Source organism: Passer montanus, unplaced genomic scaffold (assembly GCF_014805655.1).
Source record: "Passer montanus isolate IOZ18808 unplaced genomic scaffold, ASM1480565v1 scaffold32, whole genome shotgun sequence".
Classification (NCBI taxonomy): domain Eukaryota; kingdom Metazoa; phylum Chordata; class Aves; order Passeriformes; family Passeridae; genus Passer; species Passer montanus.
The window spans coordinates 5,329,448-5,347,834 of record NW_024367930.1 but is presented as its reverse complement, the minus strand read 5'-3'; the positions used below and the strand labels follow the sequence as shown (position 1 = coordinate 5,347,834).

At 38.5% G+C, this 18,387-nt stretch overlaps 1 protein-coding gene across 10 annotated transcripts in view; it reads left to right on the top strand.

The window, feature by feature from the left end:
- EZH2 (enhancer of zeste 2 polycomb repressive complex 2 subunit) overlaps positions 1-18,387 on the top strand; it is a 51,110-nt gene that overhangs the window by 28,553 nt on the left and 4,170 nt on the right. For 9 of the 10 annotated variants that reach the window (XM_039715044.1, XM_039715045.1, XM_039715043.1 and 6 more), the window contains 9 exons: positions 837-980; positions 1,534-1,636; positions 2,226-2,389; positions 8,904-8,995; positions 9,931-10,171; positions 10,608-10,777; positions 11,158-11,252; positions 16,794-16,834; positions 17,987-18,112. In XM_039715044.1, the coding sequence (XP_039570978.1) occupies positions 837-980; positions 1,534-1,636; positions 2,226-2,389; positions 8,904-8,995; positions 9,931-10,171; positions 10,608-10,777; positions 11,158-11,252; positions 16,794-16,834; positions 17,987-18,112 (1,176 nt within the window). The remainder of the gene's footprint in view (positions 1-836; positions 981-1,533; positions 1,637-2,225; positions 2,390-8,903; positions 8,996-9,930; positions 10,172-10,607; positions 10,778-11,157; positions 11,253-16,793; positions 16,835-17,986; positions 18,113-18,387) is intronic. The other variant, XM_039715040.1, reaches the window with a different exon arrangement.

Sequence of the window (18,387 nt, the reverse complement as noted above, 5' to 3'; positions counted from 1 at the left end):
TGGTATTTTCATTGTCTATGTAGTAATAAAAGTCTTATTTTCTGTCAAGTTATTTTGACATGCAAACCTAGTCCAGGTTCAAAAGGACAGTAATAAGCACTACAGTTCCCACATAGTTCATGTTTTCTTTTGGTTTTTCTTTTTTTTGAAAAATAGTCTCTTGCTAGTACTAACTATGGTTTTTCCTTTGTGCAGAAATGCCTTATTGTTTAATTTGTTTTGCCATCTGAATGACACAGCAGAATATAAAGTGATAAATAGATATATGCAGGATATAATCTAATAAATAGATATATAAAATTCAGTTTTTTCTCTTGAATTTTTTGTATATAATGTGCTCTTTTTTTATCACCCAGCCAGTGGGGTCTATTATGGGAAGTAGATGCTAAGGAATGATCAACCAAAAATCTCTCTGGAGATTCCTTAGCTGCCTAAGGATTGGTTTATAGACTATTAGCGTGCATTTCCAGACGGGCTTAACCCTAACCATGTTGGGACTGGAATTCTGGCATAAAATCTTTTAAATGATGTAGCTGGTAGTATTTTTTTATCTTACAAGGAAGAGAGATTTATATATGTACATAGCACATGGAGTTGGGAAAAAAATTGTGGGAATTTTTCTTCTTTCATTCCCTATTGTTAGTCTAAGAAATGAATAATGAGCTTTTTAAACTGGTCTTGGTTTATACACTGCTGTTTAAGAGGGGAAAACTACAAAATTGCTTTTCATAAATGACAGTATTTGCCTTAGTTTAATTAAAGTGTAGAGAGGATTAAAAATACCTCATATATACCTTGTGTTTTTTTTATTCACTCCCAATTTTGCCGGATTTCAGAATGTGGATTTATCAATGATGAAATATTTGTTGAGTTGGTCAATGCCCTTGGTCAATATAGTGATGATGAAGATGATGATGATGGAGATGACAATCCTGATGAAAGAGATGACAAGCAAAAAGATCGGGAAGGTAACAGGATGGGTATGTCTATCTGCAGACTTTAAAAATTAAACAAATGTTTTGTTTAACCACTTAATAAATTTGTTCAGACCCATCTTCCTATGTGATAGTTCTCAGGTCTAAAGTAGGTCTAAATAATTTTCATAATTTCCTTTGTCATTTAGTTCAACATTGAGAACACCATGAGAGGCACTTTTGCCCATTTTTGTTAATTGGCATACTGAGGCAGTCACATGCACCAAAAATCAGTCAGGTGTCTGTCTAATAAATGCTTTGGTACTCCTCAGAAAATGATGTATCATTATTCTAGAGCAGGCAGAGTTCTGAATTTCCATCTCCATCTGCTGGTGAAATAATGATCTATCTGAATTTTATTAGTAGGTTTTTCTCATCAGGAAAGATCACTTAACACGGTTAAAATTGTAAGTGATTTGGAAATAAAAATTTTTACTTCTTTTTTACATTAGAATTTTGGCAAACACCCCCTTCTCTGAACACCTTCTTGAGGTAGCAAAGGAGCAGAAATGTGTTTTTTTTTTTTTTTGTTTTTCAAAATTTTTTTCTTCCTTGACAGAGAAAGAAACCCACCCACCTCGGAGATTTCCTTCTGACAAAATATTTGAAGCCATTTCCTCAATGTTTCCAGACAAGGGTACAGCAGAAGAATTGAAAGAGAAGTAAGAATGTATTTCTTAGAGTATATTGCTGTGTTGCTTTATGAAACAAAGATCCCTCTATAAAATAAATCCTTCGTTAAATATTGGTTGATTAGGAGTGGTTCCCCTTGCAGCTAGTTCTGTGGCATTTGTGTAACTTCCGCAAGTGACATTTAAAGGGATTTGGCTCTTTTCCCCAAGTCAAACAATACAGAAATGTTTGTTAGCCTTCCCTTTAAAATATTGAAAAGTGGGTTCTTATATTTGTCTAATAATCTGTTATTTTTTTGAGGTGTTAAAATAAAAGCTACTGGTAAAAAAAATCTTATATCCTTTTTGGATGATACCATGATGCTCATACTACTCCTTTTTAATGATACTATGTCGTGATGGTCTTGAAAACAAATGCATTATTTCCTAGTTGATTTGTATCAATGAGTATGGAATGAATAACTTGTCATGTCACTAGCAGATTGGCCTTTTCAGCTGACACATAAATTTCTTAGTTTCTTTTTTTAAGTTGTCATTGAAAATGCAGAGTGGTACTGGAATAAAAACCACTTTTATTAAAAAAAAATCAATAAATAATTTCTATTATTTTGCTTTAAAGATACAAAGAACTTACTGAGCAGCAGCTTCCTGGAGCTCTTCCTCCTGAGTGCACACCGAATATAGATGGACCAAATGCTAAATCTGTTCAGAGGGAGCAAAGCCTGCACTCCTTTCACACACTCTTCTGTAGGCGCTGTTTTAAATACGATTGCTTCTTACATCGTAAGTACAATTAAAGTGTGCTTGTAAACGTCTTACTGTTTTTTGTAAGTCAGGAGACTTAAAAGTACCATAAGATTCAATGCAGAAGGAAGGAAAGAGAAGAAAAAATAAAAGCAGGAATATCTCTAAAGTTTATGAAAACAGCTTGTACATGTTGACATTATTTTGCAGTGGAAACTATACCTCAGAAAAATGAATGCACCTGTGTGGGTAGTTTGTTATTCTTTTTGCATTTAGGACTTTGTATAGAATTCCTGAGTCCAGGAGCAATCTGTAACATCACTTCTCTTTTTATATAGTCTGCAAGAAAACTGCATTGTTTTCTACTATTGTTTATGTGTTACACTTTTTCAGTTTGCGCATGGAGAATGGGATATATTTTTCCGTAAAAAATCCTGGTTATTCATCAAACTTGCTTCGTTTTCCTCTAGGGAGAATGAACACTCATGAACAGTTTTTTATTCTACTATGTTGCTTTCTAGCCACATTAGTTGTACTTGGTTATTTGAACAATAGTTTCAGAGAGTTGAGTTTTAGAAATTGTGATGTCCTTTCCCCTGAACTGCTTTTATGTTGCCCCATTGTTTTGGGCCAACGAGCTGACAAGAGCTTAGCAGTGATGTTGGCTTTCACTTGCAAAGTGTGAAGAGATTCTGAAGTGCTACTTGAGACAGTTATTCTGGACAGAGAATTAAATATAAAGGGGAAACTAACAGCCAAATATGAAGTGGTTTCAGCTTGTAGCAGTGTACTGTGATGCCCTCTATACCAAATTAATTTTCGCTTTTTAATGACTGAGCTGTTCATTTGCATGTTCCACTGTGAGTGCGCATGCATGTTCATTTGGGAATCCTTGTGCTTTGTCAGCAGCTCCTCATCCGACACACATGCAATCTGCCTGTGTTTGTACTCCACACTGAAGGCTTTGCACAGTGCTGCTGCTTTTTCATATCCCTTGGTTGCCCTTCAGTTTGAGGAGGAATTGGAGTTGTTCTCAGATGGTGGGGAGAGGGGAAGCTTTTCATGTTCCTGGTTCCTTTACTACTTGGGCATTTTGGAGTTAGGTCTGTTAGTTTCACTTTCTCCTTATATTCTGTTGCCAGGCCTTGCTAGAAAATGCAAAATAAAAAAAATAAAAGGAAGCTGTTACTTCTCCATAATGTTCAGGAACAGTAAGTTTCTGGAGTAAGCTGTTGCCTTGACCAGCCAGCTTCAACACAGTGTGTTCTGTGAAGCTGTAGGTCTTGTGCTGTCTTAGTTGCCTGGATGCTCGTTCTAAGAAGTGCTGTGTGCAGCCCTAGTCTGTGGGACAGGGTTGTATGCTGATTGTTAGCAATTGGTTTGTCTGGCAGGGGTTTTAGGAGTACTTGATGTTCTCAATAGTCTAGCAGAGAGATTGGGGGCCAATTTTGATTAATTCAACAAAATGGCATTGTCTGGATATAGTGAGGACAGGCTTACTGTAGCGGCACCTCTGAAGACATGAGATATTTCTGCTGCAGTGATTTTAGGCATTTTTCTCAATGATTTTATAAACTTACAGTTTTTCAGTGGAGTTGGTTGCTCTTCTAAAACACAAATATATTTGCCTTTCATGGCCATTTTTGCAGACTGATAGAAGTCCAACTGAAAGGTTTTGCTGACTACCTGTTGGGTACCTGCTACTTTACCAGATCACAGTTCTGAGGCACCAGTTCTGAGAGACTTTTTTTATAAAAGTGCTGTGAAGAATGGGTTCACAGTCTTGGACTTTCTGACATGTTCTTGGGTTGCAAGTTCAGGCAGTGAGGATGTCCAGAGCCATGTCACTGCTTGAAAGACTTCAGTTCTCATACCAGCAGCATCCTTTAAGCCAAAAGCACTGTGCCTCCCTTCTCTGTATTCATAATCTTAAGAACAAAGACAACGTGATTATACTAAAAGATTACCTAAGTTCTTCTTGCTGGTGACTTTTGATATGTCCTGTAAGCAAGTTGGAGTTCTTTCCAAAGTGGTGTATGTCCAAGGCTTTATTTAAACTGTGCCTCCTACTTAAAAGTGACCAAACTTGAAATCATCCCTTCAGAATTTCAGGACGAGCCATGACAGAAAGAGGGATGCATAGCACTTTCACTGTGGAAGCATTCAGGACTTACGTTGGTGTCAGATGGAGGGTGCAGTGGCTGGCTATGACAGTGCTCTTTGTGACAGCCTGTGCAGCTCATTCCTTGTCACTGATGATAACGTATTGGATACGTAATCACCACAAGGAGATCTCTTGGCCTTCGCTGAGTGGGCTCAATGCTGGACCCTGAATGTAGTAAACTGATGCTTCAGTTGCCACTCCCTGAAATCATACCCAGATTCCACTGCAACAATGACTGCTCACTGCTTTGGATGCATTGCTTCCTTTTCTTTTTGTCTGTAGTTACACCAAGGAAAGAGGATATATTTCTGTTTGCGTGTCTGTCTGTCTGTCTGCGTGTCTGTCTAGAGCACGGAATCTTTTTGTTAAAAACTGAGAGAGTCAGTTGTTTGGCCTCTTTGTTTTCTGTGAAATTTTAAGACTGCTGGTCAAAATTCACCCAGCTCATTGCTTGGAATAAGTAGCTCATTAAAAAAAAAAAGTTAAAAAGAATGCTTTGGTTATTGGAAGGCTGCAGTAGCAATTTTCAGCGTCTCTGCAACAATTTAACTTTTATTGCATTTCGACAGTTGCCTCTATGTTCTGTTTCATGCACTTGCCAAGTGCTGTGGGATGATGTCCTGGCTTCTGCAGATGACATTTTTGATGAATTACTTTGGTAATGTGGTGGGCTACAGTGATCACATTGGTCCTTTGAAAGGTGTAAATCTCTGGAGAAGGCATAGAGAACTAAAAAAAAAAAAATAAAAAAAAAAATACAGGAATTCTATTAGGTCTGCTTTTGCTTTTTGTATTTCCCCCTCTTAGATTCCATTTTTGTTAAGTTTAGCCTTATTTTGTGGAGTTTCCAATCTTTGTTCTAGAACATTTGAGTTAAATATAGGAAAAGTTATCATTAGATTTTTAACGTGTCAAGTCCCCTTGACGACCTGGCAATCCCTTTATGTGCAGGTGATGACATAACTGAAAAAACTTGTGTACCGACTTCATTTGCTGACAGCAAGGAATTATGCCTAAATGTCTGGACTAACAAAGAATTTAGAAGAAGGAAAAATATCAGGTAGGGAGAATTTCCCAAATAGCTTGACTATGAAGCAAATGTACATTTCAGGCTAAACTGTTGCCTGTGTACTTTCACATTATGGAAAATGAGAGTTGAGCCCATTGGGGATGAGACAGATAATAAATCTTGAAGACAGAAAACATGCTCAGGGATACCATGTTAGAATGATTTCTCTTAAGGAAATCATTAAAGAAATACAGATTTTAGGGGTTTAGGAAATTCTACCAAGTTTTTTGTGATTTTTCTTTTGAAAAAGATTACTACTGATATTTAAAAAAATCATAATACAGCTATACAAATAGTTTCATTCTTATCCTGGGTCCTTTCTTTATAACAAGTCTTCCCAAAAAATACTTCGCAATAGATGTGGTAGATTTTTACTGTAGTTGTCTTTACTGTAACATGTTGGGTGTTATTTAAATAGTTGAACACAAGAGTATCCTAATTTTAAGTATCATATGTAGCCTGGTTTTGAGGTCTCAAGAGTCTAAAAATAACAAAGGTTGGTTTGTTTCATTATATTACAAGTTAATTTCTTAATTTTATAAAGGAAAACAGTTTTTTTTTTTTTAATACTCATTTTTGGACCTTGCACAAATGAATTTGAGAGAGAAATGATTGCATCTTCAAGTGATATGTAGAAAGCATACCTTTGATTTCTGTACATTGCAGCAGTCTGGTATAGATCATGGCTTGCAAACACCTTAGTGTTCTGTTGCCTTGCTGAAAAATTATTTTCCTTCTGGTATGAAGAGAAGGCAAAACAGTTAAGTGGAAAAAATCTTGACTGAAATGGTATACTGTGCAAATTTGAAGATGCAGTATTGAAAAACATGGGAGTTTTCCCCCCTGCTTTTGGGTAAAGGACTCCCATCATCTCATTGTTTCTTAGAAGATGGAAAAAGGTGAAATAACTTGGTATTAAATTGCATGGTTTCTTACTGTAACAAAGTGTAACATATTTTATCTACAGAGTATATGAATGCTTGAAGGATAGGTGAAACCTGAGAAGTGGTGTAGCAATAAAAGCTTTTAACTAAATCTGGGGGATGAAAGAGCACTAATGGCAACAATATACATAAATTACATTCCTATACTCGCTTGTAAATAATTTTTACATATCTATATGCCCATATGTAGCAAATTAAAATTTTTTTGTGTTTCCACATTTATAAAATATAATGTATTTGTCTGGAGAAAGGAATGCAATATTTACTTATTGTTACTTTTATTTTGTTTATGCCATTTTAAGAAAGCCTTGGAAGAGTACATTGCTTTCCTGGGGGGCTCCCATCTTCTGCTGTTGTTAATACAGGCACAATATTATAGAATTTATTATTTGATTTTTCAACTCACCCTCCTTTATGGGAGGGAAACATGAAGTGTTTCCAAGGTTCCAAGATGGAACTGGTCACCCTCCCCACTGCTGCCAAAACAGGTGTTTGCAGAGCTATGCTGTAAACCAGACCACTGAAATGAAGTTTGCTTTTAAAAGCTTGTCTGGGAAGATTGAGCTCTGCCCACATGCTTTAACAGGAAGGAAGAGCATTTAAAAAGTTGAGTCTTTAAAGCTTAGTGGACAGAAAAAGAGAAGCCTCGAGTATGATCTGGGAATAAAATGACTAGGAAATGGCTTAATGAAGGAGATGTGTGAAGTGGTGGTGTGGAACAGCCCTTTTAGATTAATATGGGTAGGAGGGGAGGGATTTCTGCTTTAATTTTGAGCATATTAGCACTTTTTATTCACTGAATTTTTACCTTCACTGTAAGTTACAGTTATCCAACCACAGCTGTGGTAAAACTGCAGCATAAGTGCTTCTGCATAGCCTGGAAATTGCACATTTTAAGTTGAGCATCTTTTCTGGGCCTTCATGGAGCATTAGCAAACAGACAGCTAGCACTGAGTACTCTCTACTTTTTTAAATTTCAGTCAATTCTTCTTTTCTGTTCCTTGCAGTTCTGTATGCCACTGTTGACACATTTAGAGGGAAAAAGTATTTATTGATATCCGTCTCTCTCTCTCTCTAAAAAACAAAGTATTTTTTCCTTGAGCACAGATGAGTTGTTTTTAAAAGGACAATTGCAGAAAACTAATGCTAGTGTCTCAAAAAGCTCCTAATATAATGTGAGAGCTTGAATGTATGAGTTGTGGTGAGCGTCTAGTGGCAGGTTTTCCAGGCTTCAGAAAAGCTCTGTAGGGGTACAGAGGAGTTCCCAAGACTTCCAGAAAACTGTGAAAAGTCAGTCTCCCTGAAAACACTCTGCTGGGAGACAGGGAATGCCCGGGAGGAGAGCTGGCTCTGGCAGAGAGAGTGGGTAGGAAACTCTGCCCTCCTGTTATCAAGGTGGTCGTGTTGCATGTGTGACATCCCAGTTCTGCTCCTTTCTGAGTCACTGTTCTGCAGCTTTGTCAGAGCTGTACAGAGTCCCTCAGATACAGCACCAGACACTTCTCTGCGTGGTGCAGAGACTTGGCTCACTTATCCAGAGTGACTGTGCAATGCTAACTTGTTTTCACCCTGCAGCTGGGATACAGGAACTGAATTCTTAAATCCTGTCAGTTTAGCTGGAGTGCTGATAAACTAATAGAGCAAAAATCCTTTTGTGTCCTTCTCACTGATGAAAATGTGAAGTGGGTCCTATTACCTTTCCAAAGTGTGCACGGGGTCAGATTTTTTGGCAAGATAGAAATTTAACAACTGAATCTTACACATTGAAGAGATGGTCATTAATAGGAGAAGCACTGGATAATTCTGTTTAACATGACAGCAAAGTAAAGTCTGTTCTTTTGTTGGAAAGGGTGATACACCAAATCTTTCTTGATACATGAAACAAATGTGATGATTGCCTTTGTTGATGTAAAAGGGCATAATTGCTTTCAAGTGGAAAAGGATAGGTTTACATTTGATGTAAGGAAGACATTCTTCACCATGAGGGAAGTGAGACACTGGAACTGTTTGCCCAGAGAAGCTGCGGCTGCCTCATCCCTGACAATGTTCAAGGCCAGGCTAGATGGGGTTTAATCAGCCTGGTCTAGTGGAAGGTGTCCCTGCCATGGCAGACAGGAGTTGATTTTTAAGGTCCCTTCCAGCCCAAACGATTCCATGATATGTGAAACTTACCTATGTGCTGTCTCTGTGTATTTAAGTGGTAAGTCATATGTCACTAAATGGGGTTTATTTTATTATTTATTTACTCCATTTGTTAGTATTTTATTCTGGTTTTAGTAAAGTCTTGGTAACCTCGTGTTTTGGGTACAGTTTGAGGTTATATATTTAACATATTTTTATATGAAAACTTAAAAACGTGATGTTTTGATTCAACAGCATTCCATGCAACTCCCAATACTTATAAGCGAAAGAATACAGAAACAGCATTAGATAATAAGCCTTGTGGACCTCACTGTTATCAACATTTGGTAAGATAATTTTATATGTCACAATTCACTGGGTGCTAGTGCTGGCTGCATTGTAGGGGGATACTTAAACTAAGGACATGCTGGATCTAGGATACTGCATCTGCTTGTGGGTCATTTGCAGTCAAGTCTGCTGCTGCGAGAGAAAAAGTTTAACTTTCAGTCATCTTGAGTAGGAATACTTGTAGATGTAGCCTGAGATATTTGTAGAGAAGAAATATTACTGTCCCCTAATAATGGTGTTGCTGCTATTCTGTCCAATCTAGTCAAGAAACTGCAGACTTCACTCTCTTGTAAATTGTATCACAACTAAAAATTATAAAGGTTTTTTTAGTTTGCCAAAGGCTGATTCCATATGGGACTTGTGCTCTTAAGAAGCAATAGGATGGAAATTAATAAAGTGAAATATTTAATAATATAATTTCAAATCTTTCTCATAATTCCCCTAAATGTTTTGGTATGGGAAACTATGCAATTTTCCCATCTGAAAACTTGCTACACTTCATCATACCCCTTTTCACTAGAAAACAAGTTACCAATGCTTGCATTTTAAAAAATGCAGAACACGTATTGTGTAAGTGCCATGTGCAAGAAGAGTTCTCATATTTTTATGGGTGTTTTCTGTGGGAAATTCTAATTTATTTCTGTCATCTGGGAAAATAGAAATTTACTACTGAATTATTTTTCTCTTGGCAGCCAAAGTAAAAGGTGAACTGAAATACTGACATGAGTACTTTGTAAGTGTAGATTTTTTTCACGGTAGCATCAAAAGTACTCGTGGTCACGGTTGGAGTTATATATTAGTTAACTGGAACTTGGTGCAGGTGATTATTTTGTAGAACAGTGGGAAGTTACTTGGGATGCGAGCAGAAGGTGTTCTCCCACAAGTGGAAGCACATCTCCGCTCGTGTGCCGTAACCGCGATGTTTTGTGTTCAGGAGGGCGCGAAGGAGTTTGCGGCCGCCCTGACGGCGGAGCGCATCAAGACCCCGCCGAAGCGCCCCGGCGGCCGCCGGAGGGGCCGGCTGCCCAACAACACCAGCCGGCCCAGCACGCCCACCATCAACGTCCTGGAGTCAAAGGACACCGACAGCGACCGAGAGGCCGGCGCCGAGACTGGCGGGGAGAACAACGATAAAGAGGAAGAAGAGAAGAAAGATGAAACATCCAGTTCCTCTGGTAAGGCTGGGCAGTGCTGCTGCGCTCAATGAGCTGCGGTGCTTGAGAGGATGAACAAAACCAAAACCACAAAAAAACCAACGCAACAGAAACAACAAGTCAAGCCATTTGTAATCCTAGAAAGTTCATGCTGTTTGTAATCCTTGAAAATGTGTGTTTGGAATGTGTGGAACACGTACATGGAGTGAAAAGACAGAATAATAATATGAGTTGAATTAAACTGTAAGAGAATGTCTGTGTTGTCTCAATTTACATGTTGGTCATTAATTTGAGTAGCTGCTGTTAGCTTCTGTAGGAGGCATCTGAAGAGTGTTTCTTTCTTCTGGCACTTAGGAAACAACAAAAAACCCGGGATATTTTTTAACTGCAGTTAATCATAATGTGAAGGGCAAAGTAAATTTTGATATGTAGCCTTACTCTCAATTATTTATTACAGAAGCAAATTCTAGGTGTCAAACACCAATAAAGATGAAGCCAAATATTGAGCCTCCAGAGAACGTGGAATGGAGTGGTGCAGAAGCTTCAATGTTTAGAGTTCTTATTGGCACCTACTATGACAACTTCTGTGCAATTGCCAGACTGATTGGGACCAAAACGTGCAGACAGGTAAGAAGGGAAGCTACTTGCTAAGGGTCATAGCAATTTACTTTTTAAAGCTAAAGTATACAAATACTAGTATTGATTGCTAAAAGGGAAAAGTAATTAATTTTCTTGGTTTTCCCATGAATGCTATGGTCCAGAATTCATACCACAAATACATAGAAGTTAGTTTTAAAACTGTTTTTAAGTTAAATTTTCAGGAGGTTTAAATTAGAGTGTCAGTTCTTAAATGGCAAAAATAATCAACTTTAAATGTATTGAAAAGAGACTATGACTGGATATAATCTGTAAGTTGTTGGTTGGAGGAAATCATACTAACTTAGAATATGAGCAACTTTGTACTAGTGAGAGATTTATCGTGGATGTGTTATGGTATCTCTTGTTAGGTGTATGAGTTTAGAGTAAAGGAATCTAGTATTATTGCACCAGTCCCTGCTGAAGATGTTGATACTCCTCCCAGAAAGAAGAAAAGGAAACACAGGTAAATCTGTTACTAAATACCCTTAGCATAACAATAAATTGGAGATACAGGGGATCAGAACAGAAAGTGTTTTGGAGGAAAAGTTGTGCAACTCTACTTTTGCTTCCAAAACCAAAAGTTGCAGCAATAAAACAAAATGGTGTTTTAGTTTCAGACAAAATGTTACTGCATTGACAACTATAACCTTCCTCTTCTCTTTCCCTTTCCTTTCTTTTTAATCTCTTTAACAGCCAGGGTCTTGTAGGTGTATTGATGCAAGCAGTCAAAACCCTGTTTAGATTAGAAATCATCTATGCAGCTTGTTGCAACAAGATAGTGTGGTATAATTATTTTTTTACAGTGATAAACATTAAATTCAGAAGTGTGTCAATAGGATTGAGTAATGATTATATGTTATTTTAAAATTAAAACTTATGTTTTTTAATGATGAAGTGCATTCTAGCAAGCTTCAGATAGCAAGTTAGTAGATTGCCTTTAGGAGAGACTATTCCTTTGTAGCACCCCAGTTTCATTAGCACCTAGAACACCAAGTAAAGAACCAGGTTAACAAGTTGTTATTTGAAGTGAAGCTGCAATGAAGAACAGATGATTATTTGACACAATTTCTGTTAAAATTGCAAAACTTGGTGGTTACTGTCTATCAGTGAAATGCATTTTTCTTTGAGAATCCTGAGGTTTGGAGAATGCACCTCTGCATTGATTATTTTTATTCTGAGAGATAAGAACATAGGAGACTAAAAGCTGACTGAAAATTAGCAAAAACATTTCTTTAGCAAGCAATAAGTACACTTTTTCCCATATAATTTCCCTTATTTTTATTCCCTTTAACTTCCCTTATTTTCCCTCAAGTTTGTCCTTGCTGTTCTTCTCCCATCAATCCTTTTTGCTTCTGTCTTTGCTTGCCTACTTATTATTTCCAGGCCTAGTGAAATTCCTGAACTGGTTCAAAGATCCTGTTGACGTGGAGCAGAATATTTTTGCTTTGTAGCATAGAAGCAGGCAATGTGAGCTGGGAAAAGACTGAGTGAGCATCTGGAAAAGATTTTGTTCTCAGCAAGAGCTATTGATTTTAATGCTCTTGGCACAGTTTTCAAGTGTTTGGGCATTTGGTGGGCTTGGCTGTTTAAATTTAGGTTATTAGCCATGGTGCAAGTTTGGAATATGTAGTTGAGAATTAGCTTGCTGTCAGATTCACAGAAATTGCTGTAAAAATGGTGCCACTACATCTACTTAAAAGAGCATCTAAAAGGTTCAAATATATTTTTGCAGCTGAAATGGATTGTATGATTATCAGGCTGATGTTGTTTTGGAAGAATTCTCAGATTTTTTTTTTAGTTTTGAAGTTGTTTTTTTTTTCCCCAAGTCAATGAAAGCACACTCTATTGCATGGAGTTTATTTGCTTTCTTATTAGTTGCCAATATAAAAACTTTATTGGTAGCAATTTAGTTTTGAAATGCCCTTTAATTCTTTAAACTCTCATTGAAGGAAGGAGATAATTTTACGACTATAATGTCCCAGAATATGTGGCAATCATGCTGTCTCCATTCTTCTATGGCAGTAGCCTTTTTAAAATGGAAAGCAGTTTAGCCTGCCTACATCCTGCTGTAACTTGAGCACTCTGAAGTTCTCCCACAATCAGAAATTGGGACAACCATCTGAAAATCTTCCTCTGTTTCTTACCTTTCTTTTAGTTGAATTTACTCACTCTTAGGGTAAATCCAGTCCTAGAGCCAGGAAGGCCCTTCCTTTCCTTTTGCCCTTTTCCATTGCAGGGCTCTTACTGTCTGCAGGTTTTCCATGTGTGCATGTGGCTTTGAGCTAAGGCAGCGTCACCAGAGAGAAAAGCAGCAGAAAAAAGCTGGCCTCTTGTAACCTAGTTGAGAGCAGATAAAGTCTTTTCTTGCAAGACTTTGCCTATTTCCCATATTATCTTGGTGCCCTATGGACATACTGAGCAACTAGCTGACAAGACTGCACTCCTCTTGGATAATGAAATGTCTTGTCTCCCTCCTTCCTGTGTCATTTTTGTTAAGGTAGCTGTAATAAGGCTGATCAGTGGGAGAAGACAACTTCTAATATAATTGCTTTTTGGAGAACCAGTAAGTGTCAGAGCCTGGCCTTTGTATCAGATTAACCTGTTATTTTGAGAAAACTCTGTCTTGAGGAGAAGTGAGTACTTTGCATAGAAGCCAGTAAAAAACCTGAATGAAGAAAGAATTCTGAAAAGCATGGGTGTATGCTGGAGGGAGAGTGTACTCCAGTACTGATAATTCTTTCGCGTATATATTTTTCTTCCATTGCTGGGAGCTGAGTTCAATTTGTTTTAACTAATCAGCATTCCTTCCTCTTTTTTGGTACTGATTTTAAGGCCATCTAAAGCTGCTGCTTTATTATTTTGGTTTTCCTCTTCTCCCTCATCCCCTCTTCAGAGGCCACTTAGTAATTTTATTTGAAAATATTTTTCCCCCCCACTTTCTCATTTTCCTCCTCCTTCTGCTGGACTGCTGTTCACTGCATGTGTTTGAATAGCTTATATAGTTCTGCCAAGAGTTCAGGATACCTTTTTGTAGGGATTTAAAGTCTCACTGTTATCAGACAAAAGGTGCAGCTGAGGCATTGGCACGGATATTCTTATGTGGTACCTGGTTGGAAGGCTGAGTCTTGGAGTGGTGGGGAGGCTGTGGATAAGATGATCTGGGAGACTGAAGTCTTTGAGTGATGCCAGAAAATCAAACACTGCAAAGACTCAACTACATATTTGACATAATTGGCATGTATTTTGAATTTTTAGTGCTCTTTCTGATAGCAGAATATCCCTGTGCAAAGCAAGAAATGCTGGAGCAGCTGCTTCCAAAGAGTGTTTTTAGTGCTGGTTGGCTGACACTGCTGCTGCCTAAAACCACTGGCAAAGTTTAGAAGTCTAGTAAGTTGTTAGGAAAGAAAACAATATCTTTGACAGCCGCTGTCATGATGCTTCTGGAAACACTTGTTTTCTAAGCTGGCATCTCCTGCAGATGCCAGCAACCAGATAGTTGCTTTCTTAACTTTGTCTTTTCCTTGCCTTTGCTTTCTGCTGCATGGGACCAGGTCTTGCCTTTTGCTTCTGTTTGGGATGGCAGATTTATATAGGGCAGATACAAAAATGACACTCTGCCATTAGTATAGTGCTTGCTCAGGCTCCAGCTTTGTGCACTAACTGGGGGAACTTGAGCATTTTGTGGCAGTTTTTGGAAGTTAAAGGCAGTGAATGTACTCTTGGATTGTGGCAGTCAAAACTCCTGTTGAGCTGGTCAGTGTTGTCTTGTGTCATTTCCCAGAGTTCATGCTGCCACTGTGTGTCTCCAGCCCCCCTCTCCCTCCTGTGACACCAATCTCTCCAGAAGAGGGGCAGAGCAGATGGATGCCTTTTCCATTGTGACTGCCACCTGTAGTTTTCCTTCTGCTTTGACTTGTTGCTACTGATGCTTTGTTGATGTGTATGCACATTTGTGTGCATTATGATAATGCTTACCTTGGGAGAAAAAATGAAGCTGCTAATTGCTAATGAAAGAGTATTTTAAGAAGTCTGGCCACAGAATGCTTTTAAAGTTTGCTGTGCTATTAGGTACTTATTATCTTGGGGTGGCAGACAAGTTTCTGTGAAAGACTTGTTCAAAAATATGGTATGTTACATTTTCCAAACACCAGGTAGACAAGAAAGAGAGTAGTTTGGTGTGCATTAGAGTAATTTAGTCAAAATTGCACTCCTTTCAGGCATTTGGGAAGTGTCTTCTTGCAGGGTCAATGTCTCATAATTCATAAATACATGTTGGTAGCCTTTTATTCTAGAGTGAATAACTCTTAATAGGAATGTCATCTATTATAGTACTCTGTGATTCTGGGCTTCTTTCTTCCTCTCAGCCTTAGTTACTTGGACAAGTTTGCCTTTGTATGTTTCTAAGTTGTATGGGCTTCTTCAGTGCTTGTAAGAAAATTGGTTATTGAGTTAAATCTCATAGTAATGCTTTAGAAGGGCAATTTTATAGAGAATCTTATTTATCTGAAGCTGTTGGAGGGCGCTGCACACCATTTAGTTGAAGTAAAACTTGCTATGCTTTTATGAAAGAAGTAGCAGCTAAAAAGTCCTATTTAAGCAGTTACAGTGGGAGCTATTTTTTCAGAGTGCAAACTTCTGAGGAGTGTTGTATTCACTGAAAGGCAGAATAGCTTTTGTAGGTGTTCTGTGCTGGGAAGCTTCTAGTACCTGTGCTCATGAGTGTTTTGGGCAGCTCAGTAAATCTGCAGAGAAAGTGAGGTTGTTTGATGCAGCTGGCAATGTATTATTTGGCCAGGGAATGAGGCTTCTCCCATATTGTCTTCATGTTGTTACATGATATACTAAGGAAGTCCCAGAAGTATAAACTTTGCAAATCCTTAGTCTAATTTTTTTGTTATGTGTGTTCACTAAAATACAAGCAGTAACTAAAATGCATCTAATTGAAGAAAAAATAAAACAACTGATTTCTCCTTTAATTTTAAGGCTACTGAAATTAAAAGTCTGGTTTTCCTTTTGGTACTAAAGGTCCAGACAGCTTGATTTTTTCTGACACACCATTTATGGAATAGCTGACGTTCCCTGGCCAAAGAGCTTGCAATCTGAAATGGACACAAAATGAAGGGGTAAATGCAATTTGAAGAACTTTCAAGTACAGTGAATTATGTTATGCTAACCAAAAGCCATGTTACTCTTAAAAAAAACACAGGAAAACAACAAACACAAACAATAAAATCCACCACACAACAAGAACACCACTTCTGGCAAAGGGTGTACTTGGCCGAGCTTCCTGAGAAAGGGGACACTGGAGGAAAACTGTAAGGACATAAGAGAAAGGAGTGTAGACTTTGAAGCAGATGGGGAAAGGCTCAGTGCAGCACCACCAACCAGGACACCTGAGGAAGTGTGTCCAGCCAGAAGGAATACTGAGGTCCCATCAGTGTGGCTGTGCCAGGCAGACACTGTCTCCTGTCAAGTACTTGGAGCTCCTCAGGTGAAGGGTAGGACCTGGCTGTGATTTGTAGGTGACAACCAGAGTGGTGCTGGGGCCAAGTCCTGTGCAGGAAACAGCTGTCCCATTTTGATCCCCTTGTTCAGGCATGACCCTCCAGATCTGCAGCTTTGTATCCTTCCCTCGCTGCTGCTCCTGCCTGCCAGAAGCAGCTCCAGCAGCCTGCTCTTGGCAGGGCTTCCTTCAAGGGCATCTGAATTTAAGCATCTCTAGGCTGGGCTGGGTGGGGACTGCTCGTCTGTGCAATCCTGGGACTAGAGGAATGGTGTGGGGAGCGGGGGGAGCAGCCTGCAGAGCTCTGATCTTGTCAAGCCCTAGACTGGGACAGGGTGGTTCTGCTGCAGCCCCTCTGACTCGTGTGCAGTTAGCAGGTGTTCACATCTCCAGAAACTTTCCCATCTTAAGTCAAGTGTGGGTGCAAGATGCAGCTGCCTTTCCCAGCCCACTGCAGGAGGAGTTCCTGTCAACCTTCTTGTTTGTTTTGTGTTTTTGCAGGTTGTGGGCTGCTCATTGCAGAAAGATACAGCTGAAAAAGGGTTAGCATCTTTCCATTCAATTTATGTCCTGAACTTTTAAAGATTCTACTATTGCTTTTTTTTTTTGTTGTTTTGGTTGTTTGTGGGGAGGGCTGATTATTTGGTTTTTTTTAAGGTTAGGCCATTGTGTATGTTCCGTGGGGAGCTAGAAAATTTAGGGGCATGAAAACTAAAAATGTAAACTCTCACTTACACGTATTGTAGGGACAAAAGGTACTCTTTGGTTTAAATAGCTGGAAGAGCTCTGTATAAGTCCATAAAAAGGAAAGAAGGCTGAGTTTACTGTCTTTCCAGTATGGCTTCATTGAAGCACAGGTAAAAATGGTATTAAGGATAGGAGCTGCATTAAGAAGTGTCTTTTTTTTTTTTGTAAGCCAGCTTAATTTAGAAGTAGTTCTCTAAAAAGTTGCTGAGAATAGTTGGGACTTCTAGCAATATAAATAATTGATCAGTTTGTCTCTCTCATTTTTTGTTGCTGATTGCTAACTTGAGCATTTTTACAAATTCACAAATTCAGGCAAACCCAAAACATGCTCAGGAGTATTAATACAAATATAATTTTTATAGCAACAAATTCTCCTAGCTGATGTATAGGTAAAGCTCTAGATTTGTCCCTGGTAGCTCCTTTTTTGCTTAGAAGACTTCAGCATTGTCTGTACTGGAAAATTGACTTGGGAAAGCACAGTGGTATAGTAATAATAATAATGGGATTACATTGCCAGTGTTACCTGTTTGAAAGTTGACTGTTGTTCCACATTAAAAATTGCTTTCAGTATTTCAGCAAATTTACTTTGCTGAATAATACCAGTGCTATTCCAAAACATGTTCAGACAGGAAATTATACCATTGTAGTTTCGTTTCTCAGTTTTCCACGTAAACAGCTTTCAGCTCTGAATACTCAAAGCAGCTGAGCAATGGCAGAACGAGGTGCACTAGGAAGGCAGCTAATGGTGTAAAACACCTCACTAAGGTTACATTTCTGCTTTTGTGTCTTTGGGGTTTTTAATCCCACTTGTGGGTTTGGGATTTTTGTTCATGTTTGGGCTTTCTTAGTTAAACGACTGAAAGGGAATTTTTGCCTTAGAGTGAAGGGAACTGTATATTGTTTGTTTGCATCATTCAACTTTACAAAATGTTGCTATTTTTATTCAGATGGGTCATCGAATCACGTTTACAACTATCAGCCATGTGATCACCCACGTCAGCCTTGTGATAGCTCATGCCCATGTGTAATTGCTCAAAACTTCTGTGAGAAGTTTTGTCAGTGCAGCTCAGAATGTAAGTAAAACATTTAAAAGTTATATATAAAGTTCTCTCACTGTCCCACCACTGAGCTCTGTACTACCAGTCTGTCTGTGGTGCAGGCAGTTACAGGAGCAGCAAATTCTGTGAGCATGTTCAGTTTAATTTGGCCCTTGTAACTGGCCATTGCATGAAGTCAGAAGCAGCCTTCAGACCTAAAATTGAGAAAGAGTTCTTAAAATCAGGGAGGGAAAGAATTTGCAGTACTCCTGAATGTCCTATGCAGATATCAGTGGCTGTGTTAAATATTC